Raw genomic sequence first — 23,907 nt, forward strand, 5'->3', positions numbered from 1 at the left:
GGGGGGGGCGTTAAACCCTGTTTGGCTGCGGCCGAACAGAACAGAAGCCCTCACTGTGACTGACAAACGTCAGGCTTCTTCAGTGAAAAGCACATGGCACTAAGCGTCCTTCAGTTTGGCAGATGCTAAAAGCATGACTGAGACCCTGGCAGGTGGGCAGGCGGGCGGCCCCCCCCTCCTCACTCCTTCCTCAGCTGGGCTGAATATCCAGCGAGAGGCCTCCTATCAGAGAGTCATTGTTCATGATGATGATGACAATCTCTCTCTGTCTCCATTCTCCGTACTATCTCAATCCATCACTCTCTTGTCTTTTCACCCTCCCCCTCCGCCCCCCACCATTGCTGTCTCTAACACATTCTCTTAATTTTTCTTTCGCCTTGTTCTCACCTGCTCGCTCGAGACGGTCTGTGTCAAACGGATGTATCTCTGAGGAGCTGTCAAGCAAAGAAAAGCAGAAGGGTGAATGTGAAAAATTGTCCCTCTGATTCCTACTAAGCCTGACTTTTCTGCTGCTCAATGAGATGTGAGGTGTGAGATTCCCTCTCCACTTTCCAACTCCTCTCTGGCGCTTTGCTTCGATCTTTCTGAGTTCAGTCTTCATCACTTTTTTTTCCATCTGACTATCTTCTCTCTCTTTAACCCTCTTTTTTCCACCTCTCCATCTTTTCCAATCAGGCTGTCTGGCATCATGCCTCATCTCTTTGAAGAGGAACAGTAGAAGCAGATAATTACACTTCCTGTCCTGTATCTGCTCTGAAGTGCTGAACTATCATCTCTACATCTGTAGGCTACACACTGAAGCTGAGAAATAACAGCTTACTAAACCAGCATACGTAGGGCTTTCAATGTCATGTGCTTTTGTGTCCTTGACAATTTCTTAACTTGTGTGTTGATTTTAAACATTTTATTGGCTTTCAGCTACTTTTTCACTATAAGTGTCTCAGTTGTTTCAAGGCTTAGACATCACTGTGTGCCCTGTTTGTTTCATCTCTTCCTCATATTTAGTTTATCAGATTGTTTTCATGCTTTGTCCCTGGAAAATCCCCCACTTTTCCTCTCATGCCCTATTATATTTGACTCTTCTGTTTTTCCACTCTTCAAATTCTGATAATCTCCATTTTAAATGATTTTAACTCACACAAACATTCTTTTGCGTGAATAAGTTGTTGTCAGACAAACAAACCAGTCATGTATCACACTGTTGCTATCAGCAATGCATGACACAAATATTTCAATCTGTCACACACTGTTAAAAAAAAGAAGAAAAAAAGCTTTGGTTAACACTGTATTCAGGCCTCCTGTATGTCTTCACTGGATTACTCATATACTGTTGGAATAATCACATTAAAAATATATTTACAATGAAACGTGTATTTATAGATCATTGCGAAATTGAAAGTGAATACTTGTTGCCCAGCTACTTGCTGCTTGTCTCTATGTGGCTACATAAACCACATTGGTTTTAGGGGATTAGATGTTTATTACATTTTTGGTGCGTTCACATGTTGTTGCTGTGTGTAACCGCAGTCACAACACCAAGGAGGGGTTATTGCTCACAAGGGTCAGGAATAGATGGACACAGTCACCATTACAGTGGCATCAGACCTATGTACCTGTCATGACAGTGATGACTCTCTGGACGCTTTCGTCACTGAAGATAATGTCAGAGACAATGAGGAAGGAAACCACACTAGCTCTGAGCGTTACCAGTGTGAACCTCTTTGCTGGATACTGCCTCCTTTACTGTGGTGGCAGTGCTGTGGCTGGCCTTGTAGGTGCTGAGGCCATGGAGAACAAAGCTGTTTCTGGGCACCTGGCGAATCCAGTATTCCCTCTCTTTTAGCTCCATTTTTGGTCTTTGCCAACTACTGAGAGAAATATCTGGCTCTTTAGCTGCTGAATGCTCCACTATGTTCACCAGCCGGTCCCTAACTGCGTCTCTCTGCTGTTTGGTGCTGAGCAGGTACTGTACAATGGATTTTTTAAAGCTTTTTCACTATAAATCGCTGCCTAATTTGGCTGAAAGCAATGCTAAGGAAGCAGAGAGAGTGAACCAAAACAGTAAAGTCATGGTCCTGATGGGTAAACAAGGAGTTGAAACTTGCTATGAAGCTCTAAAAAGGCAAGAGGAGCCACAGATTCAGGTGGTAATTTTCTGCGGGTTCATCACTAGCATCAGCTGTTTTCACAGTCAGATTGTTTCCACATTGTCATTTGATACATTGTCATAAAAAATCCTGATGATCACTGCTTCAGTGGGTTGTTGGAAAAATGATCAACACGCTAACTAGGACAAATAAATAGTAAATAAATAAAAGGGGAAAACTGTATGTTAAGCCTAATAGTTCCACATGAATGGAAGAAGAATAAAGTCGATGAACTCAGTTACTCCTTTATACCTAGCTTATGTTTCCTAATGTTAGCTTATATTAGCCACCATAAGCTACTGGTCATACCGGACCAAGTAAGGCTGTAGCAGCAAAAACCCCTGAGTGAGTTAAATGCAGTTCGAAATGGTACACTATGACGTACATGTAACATCTTCTAAAATGACAGCAGACTTCACATTGTAGCTATTACTATTCTTTTTAGATGTGAAGGGTAGAGTTTGTAAACTTGTTTTCTTTTTCATGAAAAAAAGTCTTTCAGTCCAAGTACATACTGTAGCTGTTTTTGTAAACTTTTTGTTTACAGTGCGCTGATGCTCCGGCAGCTCGAGGGCGGCTGGTCTGTGGTACAATCCGAGCTCTGACTTTTCAGGCAGGGGCAAGAGGAGAGGGAGATCAATAAAGTATTACAGTGTTATTTCACTCGCCCCCGATGCTATCTCTCCACCTTCAGAATGAAAAATTCATCATCTTCAGTAAATATCTCCCGAGATGAGGGTTTCTGGGGCAAGATCTTGTCGAATAGGGATAGAAGGCCAAATGTAGATCAGTTTGGAGATATCTGAGATGAAAATGGTCTGGAGCACACTGAGACGATACAGTGGACCACAACTCTGAAAAAATACTGTTGAGTTTATAATCATATTACATGTCTTGGCCCAGGACTGCAAGGTGTATGCTTACTCACGTGAGGGACTTTCTCCCTGCACACGATGATGAAGTGGAATTTTAATTTCCCTGAACTACTTGATACTTGTCAAGGAACCTGTGGGTTATGTGTGTGATGTTCTGTTTTTTTTAAGTGTTACTTTTTTTTATATAATTATATTGTGAATAATATTTTGCGCCCCTCAGTATTGATTTTTCATGGTTATTACCTCCACCTAGGAGTTTTTTATTTTTATTTGTGTCTGTTGGTTTGGTCATTTGTCAGCATGATTACGCAAAAAGTACCGAACAGAGTTGCACTGAACTCGGTGGAGGGGTGGGGATTGAGCCGGGGAAGAACCCGTTACATTCTGGGGCAGATCCAGATAATTTACTACGAATTAGAATTTATTTTTTCTCTGAAGTCTGGTGTATGTTGATTGACATTGTCAGAGGTCTGCACTCTCTGAGTGTCCTTCTAGTTGATATTCACACCTGGAAATGGATGGACTGCACTTATATAGTGCTTTTCTAGTCTTGGAGACCACTCAAAGCACTTTACAATACATGCCACATTCACAAACACATTCATACACTGATGCAATTTGGGGGACACGTCCTAGAGATCAAACCACCCACCCTCTGATTAGTGCACAACCCACTCTACCTCCTGAGCCCCAACAGCCCGACCTGTCTTCATTGATAATTGCTACAATTAAATTCTTTTTAAAAATGATTCCAAAACACAGAAAAATGCACAGTTTGGCTTGCTTCACTTCAGCTGCAGAGCATGATCAAAGTATCAATAACTGTCTTTTAAAACCAAAAGGAAATGTGCCTTTAAACAAGTCTGTAAAAGCAGCTATAATCAGTGTGTTTTTATAATAACAATGGATGAAATGACCGTGTGTGACGTGAAAAGGTCGCTAATGGTGACGAACACACAGAGAATTATCACCTGACTCTGCAGTTGGCCTCGCTTCTGTCTTTCAGCCCATTGTTTTGGTTTTCTGGCTGTCAGCTTTAATGTTTTGGTTCAGTCTCAATTCTTTTGGTCGAGTTGGTAGTGACGAGAAACAGAGCTAACAGAAGAGTGAATATTGAGCAGGTCGCCAGAAACACAACGTCATATGTTTATGTTGCTGTGTGTGGTGGATGTATAATGAGGCAGTTTGCTAATAAGTTTGCCACATCAACTAAAAAGGTGATAAAATGTGAGTGTTGTGTTCACAGCCCTAAAGTGGTATCAATGCTGGATGAAGGAAGTGTTTGGACTATCCAGTAATGATGTACATATCTGCTGTCTGTATCATCACTAGCAGTGAGTGAGTGAGTGAGTGAGTGAGTGAATGAGTGCTTCCTGCTTGTAGGAAGCACTTAGTCGTCCTGGTCGGACTCATGCATCTCTCTGCAGTGTGTTGCAGTGTGTTTATTGCATTGCAGGTCAGCTCTCAGCAGTCTATACTCCCTCAGCTTCCATCGGTGCTCATGCCTCATTAACTCAACACACTCAGCTCGTTTACAGCTCTTAATTACACAATGTAAAGCTGATATTGATGAGGACAATCAGCATTTACCCCAATTAAGCTTGACTCTGACTAACGGTACATGCTAACTTGATAAAGGGGTGGCGTTCCGATCAGGTTGCTGTCAAAAAGACTGGACCTGCTGTTTGGAGCAGATATTGAATTTTTCCTGTAAACGGAGCACCCACAGAGCGAGTCCAGCTGCTGAGCAGTCTCCATTGACTGCGAGTGTATTTTGTGTGTGTGTGTGTGTGTGTGTGTGTGTCATATCAGGCCAATCTTATCTGTGTTTCCTCAAGAAGCAGGGTAATAAATGACGAGCAGAGACTGATCACTCATCCATATTATTAGATTGTATGTATCATTAAGACAAGAGGATACAGTAAATGAGACTAATTAAGAGGGATATATGCTGTCATTGATCTGACAGGGAAAAAGAAAATCAGCGGAATATTCCTTATATTTGGATGTAGTAGGCTACTTAATAGTGACTTGACAATGATCTTATACGTAAACATTTTTGTCACTGTCATTGTAGGGCTACAACTATCATTTTCATTATTAAATAATCTACCTTTTATTTTGTTTAAAATGTCACCGAATAGGGAAAAAGTTCTTAGAGCGCATTTCTGTAGGTAGACTTATCAATTCAGCTCTATATTTAATAATGTTTGTTACTGTTAACCGCACATAATATAGGAACTTAAGCGTGTTTTATACGCAGCCGGTTTATAATAGTCTTATATATTTTTTCTACAATATTTCCGAAATGGACTAAGTGATCTTGCAGTAGCCTTTAATCATTGTCCTCAAGGACCAGTTGCTACAATTGTCACCTTTCAGGTGACAATTGTAGCAGGTATCAGTGTAATATTCATCAGATTTATTTCTTAAGAAAGAAATACAGAGTTATTTAGCCTCGTTAAGAGGGATTCATGATTGTTTTTATTATGAATGTAATACTCATTAGTGGGTTGGCAGTTATTTTACACATAATGATGATTATGCTGCTATTTATAGTGATAGGCCAAACCTTTATGCAGAGTGAGTTTATAGTGATTTTTAGTGTTTCATGTCACTTCTCAATTTCAATTTGGAGATGTTAGACATTCACTATAGTGAGTTTAAAGTTAGTATCCTGGTGTAGCATTTCTGTAGGTGCTGTAGTGACGTTTATAGTGTGTTGTTCACCATCGTTTGATGCTTATTTTTTTCAATTTCTCCTTATTTCCTGATTTTAAAAAAAAATGATTTAATGCTGATTTGAGGGGAAAATAAGAACAATAAAATACATTTCCATCACTGTCGTTGCCACATGATTGCTAGACGCTGTCCCTATTTTTAAGAAGTGATCTTATTAGGGGAAGTTTGGTGATTTCCACGGGGATGTCTTGGCTCTGGAAACCATTGGGCTGAAATAAACCCAAATATTACTCAAATTAATTTTAGATGTAGCCTATATTTAAAAACATACTACAGTGCGCGTTTCGTAGGGGGGGGGGGAGAGAGAAAAAATCGCCACCGGTGAAAGAGTTTAGTCCCTGCAGGAATATCACAGCAACATGAGCGTGATTTGGCGTTAGTACGGAGGGATGTCCCGGTGCAACGGCGAATGTGAATGCAGGCAGCGCATGGATATTATCTCCAGCATGCCACTTCGGAAGTAGGTCACCGCTCACCGATTTGTTCACCATGTCTCCAGCTACTGTGGGCTGCTCGGTCCGCGGATCGCTCTCCAGGTCGACAGCCCGAGCGAGTAGAAACTGACCGAAAGAAACGGCACGGACCGGGGATATATTTATATATTTTTTTATTCTGATGGGAGATGATTTTCATTTCCGACGGGACACACAAGGTAATGATGAATCGCGGCTGTATTTCCCGTCACAGTTGGAGATGATATAGGATCGTTGGGTTTAGCCTGCATCTAACAACTCGGCTGTAGCCTAATGCGAGTTCCTGTAATGATATTGATATTAACCAGCAGCCCCGCTCCAAAAACCCGCGGTTGATCGAGGATGGTTGGATGTTTTAGACTCGTTTCTCCGCTGTGGAGCTTTTTTTTCCACTTCTCATATCACAGCCTGCACTCCTGCTACGGCATGCTGTCAGATTAACACTGTCCACCACCATGGCCAACTACAAGCTCCAGTAGGCGAGTCTCTCTCTCGCTTTTTTTTTTTTTTCTTTTTTAACAAGACATGCATAGCGCTGCCCTTTAATTGCATTCTCTGCTTAAAATAATCCACGAGTGGATGTGGGTGTGTTTTTAACTGCTGGTGCCTGAACCTGCATGGAGGTGAAGGGAGGTGGTGGTGGGGGTGTTGGTGGTGGAGGATGGTTAGTGTTGGTGGTGTAAGACTGTTGAACTGCTGCTGATTTGCTCCAGGAAAGTGGACTTGGTGATTGCACATCTGAAGCTGCACACACAGCACACCAGCTGCCTGGGGGCTTTTTTCTCTCATGATGACAGCTCCACACCATGTCCTTCTTCTGGATGAGTCTGTGTGACAGCCAGGCAGCGCAGCCACCTCCTCCTCTATCCGACTCTTGATACAGATGAAACTACAGTCAGATAATATGCCTTCAAGAGGAGAGAGAGAGAGAGAAAGAAATCCATGGCACAGAATTATTACTGAGTAGGTTTTTATGTGGCAGTTATGCTCCATTTACTGTGAGTTGTATTATATTTAAGTAAGTGAGTTTTTTATTCTCTTAAAAAACAATTCCCTGTAGTTTCAGGAGTAAAAATATGTCTTTCCATTTGATCTTTTAAGGCAGTTGTTTCAAACCTGGGTGTCGAGACCCTAAAAAGGGTTCAAGGATGAATATGAAAGCTCACAAGATAATTAAAGTGATACAAAAGAAATAGAACATCCAAGTTAATCAAAATAATATTAGATTATTCTATATATTTCTCTAATTTTTGCTTTTTTGTTGCTTATGCTAACCCTGAACTGTCTTGACTAAAGTTACTCAGGTACTGTACTCAGTACTTGAGTATTTCCATTTTCTGTTTTATATTTTTATTCTTCACTACCCACGTTCGTTTGGTGGCTATAGTTACTTTGCAGGCTAAGATTGTCCAACTGTTTTGGCTCGTGACCCCCTTAAACCAAAGCAGTGTCTTTGTGTGACTCCTCAATCATCACAGGTGTAATGTAAGTAGGAGCATTTAAAAATGAAGTGATTTTCTTTATTTTTTCCTCTCTCACATTGTTTCATTTGACTAATTTCAGAATTCTGAAAAGGAAGTATTTAGGTATTTAGTATTTCACAAGAAAAAATTAGTCATTGGAGGAAAGTCTGAAGGGAAGAAAACACTTTTCTGATTCCATCTTATCAGAAACATCATATTGCGACACCACGGATTCATCTCTTGAACCTTTCACCCTCTGCTTCACAGAATTAATTTACGGAGATGTCATTTTGTATCATTTCCTTTCTCACACCTCTGCTCTAGGTGCTCTTTGAGTTTGAGTTTAGGGGAAAAAGTTGTAGCCACATCTGCTTTTTGAGTTTTACCATGTAAAAATAATGAGAAAATGGCTCCATTTAACCAATAATCCATGGTAGTTCCTGAAATACAAGAGTCTATAATATTCCCTCAGAATATCCTGAAAAAGATGTTTTTCAAGAATCTGTTTGCATGTGTGTGTGCTGTGCTGTGCAAAGTGCTTCTGAATCGGCACCGTGTTTTTTTTCATTAACAGCATGAAAAAAAACAAGCAAAAAGAAGACCACAGGATTCATTTTAACCTGAAAGAATCTGTCCTGTTATTTGTTGTGGTCAGTGTGGTGAAGGTCTAGCCCGGGGAAATGATGAGACTCCTCAGCGAGCTCCTGTCTTTCCATTGTGCACGCTTGTCTTAGTCAAATGAAGCAACTTGATTTGATATCCACAGACAGAAACTCAATGTGAGGCTCCTTCTGTCCTCTTGTTATCTGGAAATTAAATTTCTCTCCCATGGATTGCATTTCACGGTTCACCGAGTCATTCGGCAATAAGGGGCAGACCGAGCCATGAGATGGTTTGAAAATGCCCAGCCAGAGAGTTGCGTCCACTCCATTTGTATTTTTAGTTCAATTCGACTCTGGGTATGATCTCAGTCGTTTTAAGAGGGAATAAAATGCTACAATACATCATAGCTTACAAGTTATATTCAGGCTTTAGAAATATCCGTTACAAGTTTTACAGTCATTTTACTGCAGCCGATCATAGGCAGATTGGTATATTGTTACTGACAGACGGAGAAAATGTAATAAAATAGAAGTCACTCTTGTCTGTTCCTTGTTATTAAAGCACTTCAACAAAAACCACAGCAGCTTTTGGTTTTTACAGCCCTTCATTAGGTGTCACATGATAACGAGTTGTCATGGTGAAAGAATAGCAGATTTGCTGCAAACTTGATGACATGAAGTCGTGTAAATACTGCACCGCCTAAATAAGCTGTCAAGTGAATCTGTCATTATTATTATCATTATTATTATTATGCAGTGCAAAAACAGTCTTGCATGCATTATTGACTCATAACCACTCGTCGCTGTCTCTTTGACATATTTAGAATTAAGTTTTTATGACTGTTACCAATATCATACTGTTATTTATCACTTATTTATATAAGACATTAAAATGTGTAATCTTAGACTCTAAGAAATTGTGAGGAGCATTTTCACTCTTTTCTGACAATTTTAGACCAAGGCCGGCAACAATCTGCAGCTTAATCAATACTGAAAATGATCAGAGTTGGAGCCTTATATATACACTCAACTCGTAACATTATATACAACAGCGTGAAGCCAGCAAATGGATCATTTTATAGACTGACTTTTGAGCAGAGCACAAAATTTTGCTGGTGTAGAAAGATTTGACAAATATACGGCATCCGAGATGGAGCAGCTGAATCGCATGCTGGACAGAAAAAGAGAGTAACGATACCAACCTGAGTGTGTAGAAATGCACCATGACACGTAGCAGCTTGTTAAAAACAAATCAGTCGCCTAATTGATCATGTGCAGTGTGTATCAGTTATTGACGGCAACTGAAACCTTTTTGAGACGGCGTGTGGTTGTGGAAGCTGAATGATTTCCTGGCTGGAGAGTCACTTAATATAAAAATGGTTGTTGACTTATTTCTTGGAGGTCAAGTAGCATAATTGTGTTTCATGGCTGCAGCAAAGAGGGATGATCCATCTCTTTATGCTGCACACAGGAGTGTCATTGCATAAAGGTCACTGGCGGTCGAACCATCGGGGACCTTAAAGGTTTTCCCAAAGTGAGGTGTTTCTCTGTGCTGACAGAGCAGAGGGGTGGACGCCTCTGATCTTAAATCTAATCCTGCATCTTTTACTGTATGAAGCTGCTGGAGATGCTCTGCTGCGCGCTGTGCCAGCTTGTTGACGTGGTTGTGTCTTTCTGCCACCAGTTTTGGTGAGATGCGCATCTGTTACGAGTCATATGATCACACTGGTTGTCTTTGTGTCTCCAAATGCTGGAGAATTATTCCTTGATTTCATACCTCACAGTGATTTAGTGATGAAGTGTTTGCTGCCCCTTTTGACCTTGTAGACAACTGAAACGCAGTAGCTTCAAAAAGTACTCAGGCCCCTTCACTTTTTAAATACTTTAGTGTGTTGTAGATTTAATTTTGAATTGATAGAATTACCCATTTCAGTCTAAAATCAATAATCCATAATAACAAATTGAAATCAATTTTTTTTTTTTTAAATGTATTAAAAATCTAAAACTAAGTGTCTTATTTACAAAAGTATTTAGACCCTTAATCCAGTACTTTGAAGAAGTTTTTTTTGGCAGAAAGCATCTCTACGTGCTTTGCACATCTGGATTTGGGCAGTTTATCCCATTCTTCCTGGCAGATCTTCTCTAGCTCTGTCAGATTGGATAGGAAGTGTCTGTAAACTACCATCTTCAGGTCTCTCCACAGATGTTCTATGGGCTTTAAGTCTGGGCTTTAGTGGGGCCACTCATGGAGCGTCAGAGACTCACCCTGAAGCCACTCCAGCATTGTCTTGGCTGAAAGCTTGTCCCAGTCTCAGGTCGAGCGTGCTCGGAGTAGGTTTTTTTCAAGTACCTCTCCTTAAACTCTTGCCCTGCTCTGTGCTTCATCACAGTTTTATCACACAGGTCCACAGGGAGTTTCTTGGACTTCATGGCTTAGTTTTTTTTTTTGCCCTGACATGCACATAACCACAGTTTAGAGTGCCACAGCAAAGGGCCTGAATACTTTTGTAAAAATAAGTATTCTGTTTTTGATTTTTTTTTAAAAAAATACATTTTCTGAAATTTCTTTTCGCTTTGTCATTATGGATTATTGAATAGGCAAAAATCGATTTAAAATTCAATCTACAAGACAGTAAAGTGTGCAAAATGTGAAGTGGTCTGAATAGTTTCTGAAGCCACAGAATGCACAACAGTCTCCACAGTTTTTTTCCAAGTCTAATCTAATAACCTATTCTTTGGGGAAGCTCGAGTTCCACTTGTGGAGATCATCTGTACTGAAGCCCTAAAATTAAATCGATGTGGCATTGTGATTTAAAGATTCAAATCACTTCCTAAAGCATCCATCATATCAAGCATTAAATAAATGTCTCATCTAGCCTTGTTCTTTGCTTCTGTATTTCAGCTTGTTATGTTGGGCTCGTGGTGGATTGTGAGCCATTTAATCAACATTGGTTCAAGGACCTGGGAATTGTCTTTATTGATACAAAGGATGAAAAGGCAATTTTTTATATATATATTTTAGTTGTAATCTTAAGTCAAAGCAAATTTCTAAACTACAAGAGTAAAAAAAGTGGGAAATGAATTGGAGTACATAAAGCCTCATGCTTAAACATAAAATACTATAATGTGCTCTTTATCTCAGTTTCTCCTCCATCCTGTGTATGCAGTGTATTTGCATGTTAAGGAGAAGGGTTGTCTAAGTGGCCATATTCTCTGGGGACCTGGAAATTGACAGCAAACTAAGTAAAACCGGTTGTTAAATAATGCATCAGTAGATCCTGTCTGTTGCATTAAGTCACTCTCAGATTCTACAAGAGTGAAATCTGTGTTGTTCAATGTCTGATCTGTGTCTCCCCAGAGAGTGTATGGACCCATCTGATAATCCATGATGATGCTTCACTGAAGTCCCTCTCTGAGCTGAAACACACTATCGTGAAACCCCTTGGATGAAGACGAGGTGGTGTATCTGCTCCCGGACGCTGAGACCATGGTGAAATCTCAGCGGAGCCTGCCAGTGAAATGTGGGAAGCCCCCGAAGGAGAAGGGAATCAAGGAAAGAGGAGGTGGAGTGAAAAAGGGGAAAGAGAGAAAGAACGAGCTGAAAGGAAAGAAAAAGAATGATAAGAAAGAGTCACACCGATGTAGAAAGAAAACGCTGGCGGTGGGTGATGGAGACGCACTGGACTGTTGCGTCCTGCTCACCCGTCTGGAGGAGAAAGGAGTCATGGGTAAAGTGAAGGACGCACCAAAAGCTGGGAAACAAAAGAGCGTTAAAGTCAAAAAGAAGCTGCACTCCAGCTCCATTCAAAGAAGGACCAAATCTGGACTAAAGAAAACTTCCACAGCCAATCATCAAGCACTGGAACCAAATATCAACCAATCTGACGCCTTACTCATGTTGCCGGCACCTGTCCTCGAGCCCCGCCGGCGGAGAATGGCCTCTCTGAACGCTGAGGCCGTCAACAGCCTGCTGCTTTACAAAGACGATTCTCTCGCCTCCAATCTCGTGAAGAAACGGCCGTCTTCCAATGAAGATGCAGCTAAAGATAGTCTGAATGAAGCTGAACATAGAGGTCATAAAACAAAAAAGGTTTCTTCAGGAGGGAAAGTAGCACTGAAAGCGAAACCTAAAAAACAGAAACGGTCGTCAGTGGAAGCTCTTAACATCGACTGGCTCAGTTTGTTTGCGCCAACCCCTCGGCGTCAGGCGGGACTCACTGCTGCAACGCTGCTGAAACTCACCAGTGCCCCGTATGGAACCAAACGGCAAAAGAAGTCGGAGTCCAAGTCAGGGAGTGGAAGCGAAGCAGCAGCTACGACTCAGGGTGAGATTAGTGGTAAACCCTTGTGTGAAGGAACAACGCAGACCAAAAGAACAACGCATCCCAAACATGAGGAGCAACTAAAGCACAGACAACAGGGTACAGAAGATCCAGTCCATCCCCAGCTGGGCCCTAACATCCAGGGATGCTGTAGCTTATGTAAGACAGAGGCTTTGGATCCCGAGTGGAAAGGCGCCACGGGGGGGCAGGAGTGTCTCAAACACGCTCTCCATTGTGGCTCTGGACTGGGATTCTCCTTAAAAACAATCAAAGAGGAGCAGGTGGAGACCGAGGTGTCTTCCTGCTACTGCTGCTCCCAGGAGAGGTGTGTCGAGTACTGTCACAGACTGGCCCTCTTCCTGGAGGACAAGACCTTCAAGGAACCAGAGGACGGCTCACTGTCCGACGTGTTCCACCACCACCATCACCATCACCATCATCATCACCACCACCTTCAGTCTCCTCATTCTGTAGCCCACCCAGCAGCCATAACCATCAGCCCACACACGTACACCTGTTTCCCTGGCTACTACGTCCACTTCAGCCACCCGGACTCCTCCCCCTCTCCTGTATCACCTCTTTCTTTATGCCCAAAGAGCGGCAAGAGACCCAAACTACTCCCCAGCACAGGTCCGCAGCCCTCAGGGATTAGCCATCCGGTGTACTGCTGCACCTCAGTAGAGGCGTGCTATGGAGAGCCCTGCAGGATCAACGGCTACTCCGCTTATACCAGTGTGATTCCAGCCATCGCCAGAGGAGGGTGCTCCTTCAGCCCCACAGACTGCACCAACTGCAACCACAGCATCAAAAGAGGTGAGTAGACAGCAGACTGCCATTACGAGGTTTACTTTTTATGTATTTCCAGCACTGTGTCAGAATTGTTTCGACAGATATTATCAAGATAAGTTAATGCACAGTTATTTGTCCTGATGGCACTAATGCAACAACACTGACATCTTCCTGCAGTACCTCAGATATGTAGATATGGAGAAGGACGTCGACTTAACCGTTTGAAAATTCTTTTCTGATCTTGGAAATATCAGTTTGACAAAAACTGCTGTAGTGTGTCATTTCTCGATGTATCTCCACTACTTATTGTCAGATAAGAGTAAAATGCCCAATTGAAAAAAAAGAAAAGAAAAAAAAGAAAAACTCAAAGTAAATATTGGTCCGGGTTACGTTTGTTTGCCAGGTCTTGAAAAAAAGATGTGATTGGGTGGTAAATGCAAATGGTGTACAAACTGCCGTGTTAGATGGTGAAGACCAGAGATCACTGATTGAAAGGGTCACCCCCAGTGAGTTTAACGTTGTGTGTTTTACAAAGTCGGGAGGTTTACAAGAGACGGATTAGAAAAAAATAATGATCAAAAGCGCTGCAGCAGAGGCTGAGATATTATGACGTTCAGTCCCTAGTAGGTCAAGTTAAAAAATGCTGGATCCTCTGAATCTCGTAATGCAACTCAATGGTATCTTTTGTTAGACTTCCCCTCCTTGATAATGGCCCATGACTTTCAAACTCCATGCCTGCAGTTTATATAGTTTTTTTGTTATAAATTTGTAGTTTCCAAGCCTGAGTCAAGATATACTGCGACACATCCAGGTTATTTTCCAGACTTTAGAAAGCTCCCCTCAGAGCCACAAAAGAAATTAAACTGTTTTCACAGGTCGAGTAAGATGAACTTCATGTGTAATATCAGGGGCTGCTTTAAGTAAGACAGCAGGGCTTCCTAATAAGTTTAAGTATTAAATGTTCATGAGCACACTGTGGTTATAAGGTTATTTTGCATGCAGCGTCCCCTTTCATCCGGCTGCCAGAGCAGTACAATGTGCTGAGAATAGCTATTATGTCAGGCATTTTTAATTTCCCATTTTGGAATGTCACTTGAGTGGGAAGTAACAAAAAAATATCAGATAAAAGGGCAAGACCTCTTTTGTCTCAGTTTGAATACCGGCCGCCGGACAGTGAATACGAGGCCTGTGCAGCTGAAACCTAATGAGCTGATGTATGAGCTCGAGTGTCAGCAGCAAGTTACTGTGTTCAAGCCGGAGATGTGACCCTGAACAAGCAAAGGTTTTTTTCTTTGATTTCTGCAGTGTAACTGTGTGTGTGTGTGTGTGTGTGTGTGTGTGTGTGTGTGTGTGTGTGTGTGTGTGTGTGTGTGTGTGTGTGTGTGTGGGTGTGGGTATGTGTGTCTGCCTGAATGTGTGGGTGCATTGGTAAAAACACCTGAATGTGACCTTAACCTCCTAGGACCTGGCGTCCACATATGTGGACCTCACATTTTGGGTTCTTTAGACCACAATACTAACTTTTTCTGAACAAGGGCCTGGTGACCACATATGAGGATATTATACTGCGACTCAGTAATCGAAATTTAAAACTAATGTCCTCATATGTGGACATCATTTTTCTCAGGTCCCAATCAGCCTATATAGCAAAGAATAGAGCTCGGGTCTTAGGAGGTTAAAATGACCCTTGATCACACTCGATCACAGATGAACACACACACACAGACACACACACACACACACACACACACACACACACACACACACACACACACACACACACACCCCTTTCCTTGGTCTCCAGCAGCCAAAACCAGGTCAGGCTGTGAGGGTTGATACTCTTGTCTACAAGCGCGCTGTCAACCTTCGTCTCAGTGGAAATCTTGACAAATAGGCGTTTTTCACTGAGCACATTTTGACATGTCACTGTAGGAAAAGCACGAGTGTAAGTAACAGATGATGTGTGAATTCCATTTAGCTGCTTATCCAAAGAACAATGTCACAACAGAGACATTGTTAATGTTATTAGTAACACTTGTGCTTTTCCGACTGTGACAAGTCAAAATCTCTGCTGTGAAAAAGGCTTAAGGTCCACCTGCATAGGTGCTGCCTTTAACATCTCTCTCGCTCTCCTGCTCATTGTTGTCGGGGGTGGCAGAACTTAGCCTTATTAGTACATGCACTTTGGTGACCTCGTGTTATTCCCAGCAAGACTCCACCCAACTTCAACCTGAGCACAGGTTTAATTAGCCAGTATAAGTGTCTGCATTTAGCAGCCAGAAATGCCTCTCAGGAGGTGGTGAAGACGTAAACAATGTTATAAGCAGAGTGAATATTTGACCTGTCCACATAACCATTCATTAGACGGCCACTAACTCTCTCTGAATGAAAGCTAATGTTCTGTATCTGCTGGATGTATAAATAGGCAACTGTTGGCTTTGCAGCTGGTGTTAAGTTTACAGCTTTTTTTCTTTTACTCCCAGCTGTTCAAAGAGTCAGCTGTTGCACATTTAAACAATAAAAGTAGTCACTGCATTATCACTACTGCATAAGTAGCAGTTTAATGTTTATGCTTCTTTGAGCCATTTACAGTATATACTGTTGGTGCAGTGTATTTCACAACTTTGTGAAAGGCAATTGCAGATTAACATAAAATGTTAATCTGCAGAGTAGCTGGTTACTACTTCAGCTGTCAAATAGATGTGGTGGAGAAAATGTTAATTGTTTCCCTCTTAACTATAGTGATGCAGAATAATAAAGCGGCAGAAAATTTGTATTTAAAAACTGTTAAGTTATCAAGTATAGCTGTACTCAAGTATAGTTCTTGAGTAAATGTATTTAGTGGGGTTTCACCCCTGCCTCTATGTATGCATCTTCAGTAGGCTCACTGCAAACCAAGCGGCCTGATGTCAAATGTAGTCTGATGTTAATGTATTCTATGTGGAGCAAATGAAGGCTTCTCCTGAGGTTTGGATCCACAGAGCTGAGAGATCACGCTGGAGTAAATTGACCATTAGTTTACCTTTAATGGGCTCTATATTAACAGATGTAACAGCTGTATTTTAATCTTTCACCTGACTTTCCAGCACACTCTGCTTGTGCGCAACAGAGTGTATTCTGCACCCGCTTATGTACTTATGTAGGCACATATTACTCTCTTGATGATAAAATAACAGTGAAATACTGTGCCATTGATTTCAGACCAGATTTTTTTGTTGGTGAGTCATGCAATCGCTTTCTGCTGCCTAAAGATAACAATGCGCCAAAAATGCGGCTGACCACACCTCATTTTAAGATCAACACGCCCTTGGCGCTCAGATGGGCGCAAGTACATCTGCTGTTTAAACAGTTTCGTCACTGGACAGGAAAATGACAACTGCGTCAGTGCGAAATGCGCAAAGACAGTTGTGGTTCGCTTTGCGCCAGGTGTACACATAAGGCCCTGTGGTGTCATCACCACAGCTGTATTATGGGAGAGTGTACACCCTGTTCTTGTTATCTTGCACACAGGTGGATGTTAGTGTTTTTCACTGTCGGTTTTATGTGGGTACTATAGTGTGTGTGTGTGTCTGTGTGTGCGTGCGTGCATGCGTGCGTGTGTGCGTGTATGTGTTTGTGGCTGCTCTGTTAAAGGCTATAATTGACCTTAATTGATGCTCTGTTTGTTTTTTGTGCTGCTTCAGCAGAACTAATAACAGCTGAGTGCAGTTCATGTCTCTATTATGTAACCTTGTTAAAGGTTGTTGATCACTGTGGCTGCTGCTTAAAGGGCTGTGTGCACATGTTTCAGTCTGTCACTCTACTTCATTATCTTTCCTTTTCTGTTCCTTCCTCAGACGACTACCCATCAACCCTCAATGACCATCACAGCTCTTCCTCCATCCCCATCTCTCCCAGCCCCAGAATCCTCACTGGCTGCCCCATTCCCACTGTGCCTCCAGCCGGCCAATCAGTGCCCCATGTTCAGACTCCGCTGTCCGACCCCAGCCAACCACAGCCTCCGCTGCAGGTGGCGAAGGAGTGCCCGCAGAGTGCCAAGCCGCCCAGCGGGTCAAAGTCTGGCGCACGCAGCACCGGCAGCATCAGCTCGGCTGTCTGCCCTCTCAACAGGGACAAGAAACAGAAGCTCAACTCTCCCAGTGTCAGAGAGCGATCGGTTGCCAAGCAGCCGAAGAACGGCCGCCAAAAAACCACCAACGGCTGGCGGCCAGTTGGCCTGCCCTTTCAGAAAGAGGTTTTCTCTGTGGTATGTAGAAAAAGTCATACTGGTGGTTTTTGATGCAGCCATGATGTTGCCACTTGTAATTAAATCTGGTGTAATTTAACTTGACTTTGGGATGATTTATTATACATGTGTCATTGTCACATCAGGGCTGATTCACTGTTCACTGCATTTCATCCAAACACCTGACTGTCCACATTCCTGTCAAGACACAGAAGTCGTTCAATACAAATTAAATCCTCCAGCATTTTACTCCACAGCCTCTCACAGCTAATCAGTTTGTAGCTACTGGAAGAGTCAGTATTTCCTGCCGCCTGTGTTCTCAGGGGGAGGAGACTCTGGTGCTGAGGAAGTGTTTTGAGGGAGTCCAGAGGGACGGGGACCTGATTCGCGTCAGAGACACTGTTCTGCTGAAATCTGGACCCCGGAAGAAGTCTCTGCCTTATGTGGCCAAGATCTCAGCTCTGTGGGAAGAGCCGGAGTCAGGTAAGACAGCCGCTGTACAGAGTGTTTACTCACAGCACAAGAGAAGCTGAAGTAATGCAGCCATAACTACCTTAAGCTTCAACAGTGAATTGTGTGTTTCTTTTTCTTCAGGAGAGCTGATGATGAGCTTGTTTTGGTATTACCGTCCAGAACACACACAGGGGGGACGCAACCCCAGCATACATTGTGAGGTGAGAAGCAAATCCCCTGGTATGACAGCAGGTGGTCAGCAGATACAGTGGGAAAAGTGTTTGTAAATCAGTTTACTATATTAAACTGCATGCAAGTATGGCTAGAATATTCATACAAACCATCTTAGCTTTTAACTCACTACAGCAGTAAATATGTATAAATCCGCAGCTGAAAATAGTCCCCAACAAATGCACCATTTACTCCTTTACAAGTAATATTTGAAAAGAAAAAAAAAAAAATACAGTGCCCAACTTCCTAAATCAATTTCCCTTTATTCAGAATCAAATATATATGTTTTGATGCATTTTTAAATAAGAAAAATTGCCATGGGGCTTTTGGACTTTTCTTGAGTTTTGCTGACAACAAGAAAATCATCATCAAATACAAGAATTTAAGCAGAGCCTCTTTTTTTCATTCATAAGTGTCTACAGTAAAATATCTGCTTTACTTTGCAATCAATTTATCCATAACCCTTGAGCATCTGCCCATTCTGTGAGTTTGCATCAAAATAAACACATCAGGCTTCAAGAGAAGACTTTTTAGATAAAAAAAACTTCTCAGATTTTCAGGTAGATCCAGTAACTGCACAAGTGTTTCAAAGAGAAGTTAGCACATAAACACACACACACACACACACATACACAGGCATGTTGAGGAATAGCTTCTGTTGCGCTCGCTTCCTGTCAGTAATCTCCCAAAAGGAACAAGTTGCACTTTAATTCAATCTCTAGAAACAATAAACCACATAAAGACCGTCATTTCCCAGCTGCACTAACAGACAACAAACACTTCATGGCAGCAGCAGTGTGAGGACAGTAGCGAGGCTCAGTCTCAGAGGAAGAAGTGAAACGCCTTTCTCCTGTGAATCTGCCTTTACATCTGGGAGAGAACGTTAGACAGGAGTGCTTGTGTACAACACAACAGACAGATGTTATCTTTTTAGCTCCAGCTCAATCAAGGATTATGTGAACCAACTGTGAAGCTTTATTGGGTTCAAATGTTGCTAAATAACACTTTATTTATTTATTTTTTTGAACTAACACATGAATTAAAACCCGACTCTCTTTCCCCAGAATGAGATCTTTGCGTCCCGTCACCAGGATGTGAACAGTGTGGCCTGTATTGAAGACAAATGCTATGTCCTAACATTGGCACAGTATTGTCGGTAAGAGAGAAAGCATTTTTACATATTGTGGTGACTTTAGCATTTTTCTTTCAATCCCATTTCTTTTGCATAAAACACATTGCTTTTGAAAGATTACACGGTCCTGTGGAGATTCTACAGTAATGGTTTATAAAGCTCTTTTAAATCAGGTTTTCTTAGTTCTCCGACAGTTTGAAGCTGCAGGGAAACACGTTTTATTGTTTTTCTGATTGTTTCTGGATTCTGATTGAGCTTGATGTCCTGTGTTATGTGCTGTGTACCAGATTTTGTGCCTTGGTAAAACGCCGTAGGGAGGGCGTACATGACAGTGCCGCCTCCCTCGTGGTGCCACCCATTGTTGGCAACGCCATGCCCACCCACCACTGTGTGCCCGATGACATCGACCCAGAGCTGGTGTTTTTCAGCCGACACGTCTATGACTTCCGCTATGGACGCCTCCTCAAGAACCTCCAGTAGCATCTGACGGGCATGACACGTTGTGCTATGGGACGTGAGCTAATGTTACTCTGGTTTCATCCTCCACAACTTTAATTAGCTACAAACCTACCTGCTGCCTCTGTGAGAGAGGAACTGGAAGTTTAGGATGAAGGAGACATGAGCTTCTTTTGATTTATTATCACTTGTTCATACTTAACATGCCACACATTTATTTAGCAAGAGTAACGGTCTGACATATTGTATATGAGTTGTTATTATGGCAGTGTAAATGGTCTTTATCATACATGGCTCTCTGGTGTTGTAGCAGCTGTGTGAAGAACCTGGAATATACTCTGCTGTAGAAAATGCTACTGTAGCTCTTAGAAATGTGACATTTGATAGATATGAGGAGAAGTTGATGTTACATGTGAATAATGTTACTACCTGCCTGCAGATTATGAGGCACAAAAAGTCTCCATGATACGCCATGGATAAAGAAAATCTGAGACATACTGTGCTGAAACAAAGAGATTTCTCAGTTGCTGAAGACTTAATTACATTTATCATTAGATTTCTCTGTAATTTGCGGTTGATTCGTCTATTTCTTCCCAAAAGCTAAAGGAGAAGATTGATACCACTCTCATGTCTGTACGGTAAAGCAACAGACATTTAGCAGCTGGAAACAGCTAGCCTCCCGTCTTCATGCTAAGCTAAGCTAACAGACTATACAGACATAAATATCAGTGAGAAAGAAAATAAGCATATTTCCAACATTTAAAAAATATTCTATAATTTAACATTTCCATTTTCATGTAAGTGTAATCGACGTGTAGATCTATGTAGTAAACTCTGAACACAGCTGTGAAGAAAGGTCTCGATCAAAAGATTTGATTAAATATACGCAGTTTTATTATCACTGATCACTTTCATGCACAGCAAACAATGGAATGTGGAAGTTTTTTCCGCTACATCTCTTCTTAGTTTCTAGGATAATTATAGGTTTTATGTCTTATCTGTAACTCTGAAATTCACCTCTGTGGTGATTTTCGCACTGTAGGACGGACCGTGCACGCTACAAAGAAGGCACAGTTGAGTTTGTTTGGTTTCGCAGTGTGAAGATGTCCAACGAGCTAAGCGTTGAGGGGATTTTTGTTATGCCAATGCTGAGGGATATTTTACTTTCTCAAAGCTGTTTGCCAGAGGTGTGATTCGACTCTGGTGTCAGCTAACTGTATATTTGCATTTATGTCTGGATGAGTGTCTGATCCTGGCAGATGGCATCAGTTAGTCACCTATATTCTTGTTTCTTCACCAATGAGATGGTGAGTAATGTATTCAGTGTAGCATTTAGATCTGTGATAATGATTCATTCCTATGTTTGAGAGAAGATATGTATTTATTTCTGTACTGAGAAAATATAATTTATTTTCAAAAGATAATTTTAAAGAATAGAGTTTTAGATGAGTGGCTTTCACTCCTGATTAGAAGGAAGGTCAACATTGTCTCTCCTTAGCTGCACTGTCTAAGATGAAAAGTGTGTGAGTCATTTGCAATAGTGTATCTGTGATTGATTGAGCTCGCTTGCCCGATACAAGCCTATTAAATGTTGTTTTGAGATGTTGAAGTCCTCGAGGACGCACCTGGAGGTGTTTGGAAGGATATCAGCTACAGTTTGAAGGACACCTGATAACATGTGACCAGAGATGCTTAGCGTGCAGGACCAAAACGTACCTTGGCCTCTCCCAGCTTCCTGTCATTCTCCTTTCACATGTCCTCAGATGATAAAGCTTTGCCTCTTCACCTTTTAAATGCCGAATGCTACAATGATTTAAATGTACCTTACCATTAGCCTGTGCCCTTGATCTTGCTGCCTTATAGAACATTCCCAGCCTTTCATTTAGAAATGTGTACCAATGTCAGCCTGGGGTTATGAAGCTTCTTAGTGTGCTGATCTTGATTCCTAGATGCTTGAAATGCATCTCAGGTCCATCTCATTCATATGATCTTAAACATAAAACTAACCAGTGATCAACACTTTTATTTTGACAAATGTCTGCACATTTGATTTAGTATCGAACACCTGAAGACGAGATGGCTGTTAAAGAACCGTTTCACATTTTGAAAAATACACTGATTCACATTCTTGCAGTGTTAGGTGGGAGGATTGATACCACTCAATCACATAAAGACTGGAAGCAGCGGTAAACAGTTAGCCTGCGACTAAAACCACCTACCAGCACCAGTACCTCTAAAGTTCACAAATTAACAAATGATATGTTGTTTAATCTGTAACAATCAAACTGTGAAAGCAAGAGTGCTGCATTTTCCACCTACCTCCAGTCTTTGTTTAGCTACTAAGCTAACCGGTTAGCTAGAGCTTCATATTTGACATACAGACACGGGAGTGGTCTTGATCTTTTCATCTAACTCTCTACAAGAACGTATTTTTTCATAAAATGTCAAACATTTCCTACAAGTTTGTGGTTTTATCCTTCTCAAATAACAGAAGCTGTGGTTAGCTTGATTTGTAACAATTGCGATTAATTACTGAACTACTAGGTTTGGTACAAACAGTACCAAGAAGTCCGTAGAAACTTCTTCAGCAAAATCCACTTTCATCTACTGTCCATCTGCATCCTCATTATGTTCCGAACAACCACTTTTTTTGCCAAAATATTGCTAAAGAAACTTTTTGGCAGAGCTTTGTGGATGGTGCTAGCACAACACAGACGTGGTGTACTTTGCCATGGACAGTGAAGAAATGGATTATGCAGGAGTATTTGAGACGAAACATTTTTTACTCTGCTTTGAAACTTGTCGCTGTACTGAGTATCCACAAGCGCTGTTCCACGTGAAGGAGGAAAGTACAAGCTACCTGTCGCTACCTTGCAAGCACAGGGGGTGAGTCTTTGATAGTCGAAAGGTTTTGGGTGGAATATCACTATAAACTGCCCACATCCTGTCTACCTGAATAAATATATTCATTTTGGTTAATTCAGTTCACTAGACTAAAATGAAGAGAATAGACCTTGTCATCAACCTGCCTTTCTCAGTAAACCAAAGGTAATCAGTCTGAAAATGATCGTATGAAAATGGTAGAAAGATCTCTCCACTGAAGGAAACATTTTTTTGAATATCGATGCATGATGAATGTAGTAAAGCCCAAACAGGACAATACTACAAAGCAGAACTGGGTAAACTACATTTGGTTTGATTTCATTTTCAAATCCAATCGGGTGTTCTGGATCAGTGTTAGAAACCACACACAGTTCATATCATGCCCTTAGGAATCACTCAGCCAACTAATTATGTTTAATCAAGATGTGTGATACTTATGTCTTAGTTGGTCCTCTGTGCCTATTCCCATTAACCCGTATATATTCCAAGCGTTTTCCATGAAGAGAAGGACGAGCAGTTGCTGTTGTTTTTACTCACCTTCCAAATGCCTTTCATTTTTGTCAGATGACGCTGGTCTGATCTTGAATCACCACAAAGAAATGTTTGCACCAAATAGAGAGAGAGAGAGAGAGGATGGTATTAAACTGAATTTAACTTCATTCCCAGGTGTACAAAAACCTAGACTTTGGTTCTTCTGATCTGAATTTATGTTCATATTCTTTGCATGGCGTTTCGGAGGTATCTTGGAAATATTAATCACAGCACAGATTATTTGTATGGTTTCAAATGGACCTCTGTAATATAAGAAAAATATTTAATTGTAATAAATAATATATGAGTTTGAACATGTTTGAAATTTTTTTTATTTTTTTTATTTATGGCTTACATCAAGTTTACTTGGCAGATACTCTAGCCGGGTCGTCAGCTGTAGTAATGGTTGTTGCCCACACGGTGGCTCACTCTGCCAATGTTTTTATGTCTGACCTGGTTTAATTAAACACAGTTATCACGGTGATCGCTGCACTGAGGGGTGTTTCACATTATCTTAATACTGATGTGACAAATATTGTATGAGAGAAGTTAATGCTCTACAGAAAAGGGTCATGCAGAACTG

General features: G+C 41.4%; 1 protein-coding gene across 1 annotated transcript in view; it reads left to right on the top strand.

The window, feature by feature from the left end:
- Positions 1 to 23,638, top strand: part of bahd1 (bromo adjacent homology domain containing 1) — a 27,824-nt gene extending 4,186 nt beyond the window's left edge. The window contains exons 2-7 of the mRNA XM_023393780.2: positions 11,661 to 13,437; positions 17,250 to 17,659; positions 17,962 to 18,121; positions 18,233 to 18,312; positions 19,387 to 19,478; positions 19,742 to 23,638. Coding sequence (XP_023249548.1) covers positions 11,790 to 13,437; positions 17,250 to 17,659; positions 17,962 to 18,121; positions 18,233 to 18,312; positions 19,387 to 19,478; positions 19,742 to 19,934 — 2,583 coding nt within the window. The 5' untranslated portion in view covers positions 11,661 to 11,789 and the 3' untranslated portion in view covers positions 19,935 to 23,638. The remainder of the gene's footprint in view (positions 1 to 11,660; positions 13,438 to 17,249; positions 17,660 to 17,961; positions 18,122 to 18,232; positions 18,313 to 19,386; positions 19,479 to 19,741) is intronic.
- The last annotated feature ends 269 nt before the right edge of the window (positions 23,639 to 23,907 follow it).

This window comes from Seriola lalandi, unplaced genomic scaffold, assembly GCF_002814215.2.
Source record: "Seriola lalandi dorsalis isolate HSWRI2012SDOR001 ecotype SW California unplaced genomic scaffold, Sedor1 jcf7180002054942, whole genome shotgun sequence".
Classification (NCBI taxonomy): Eukaryota; Metazoa; Chordata; class Actinopteri; order Carangiformes; family Carangidae; genus Seriola; species Seriola lalandi.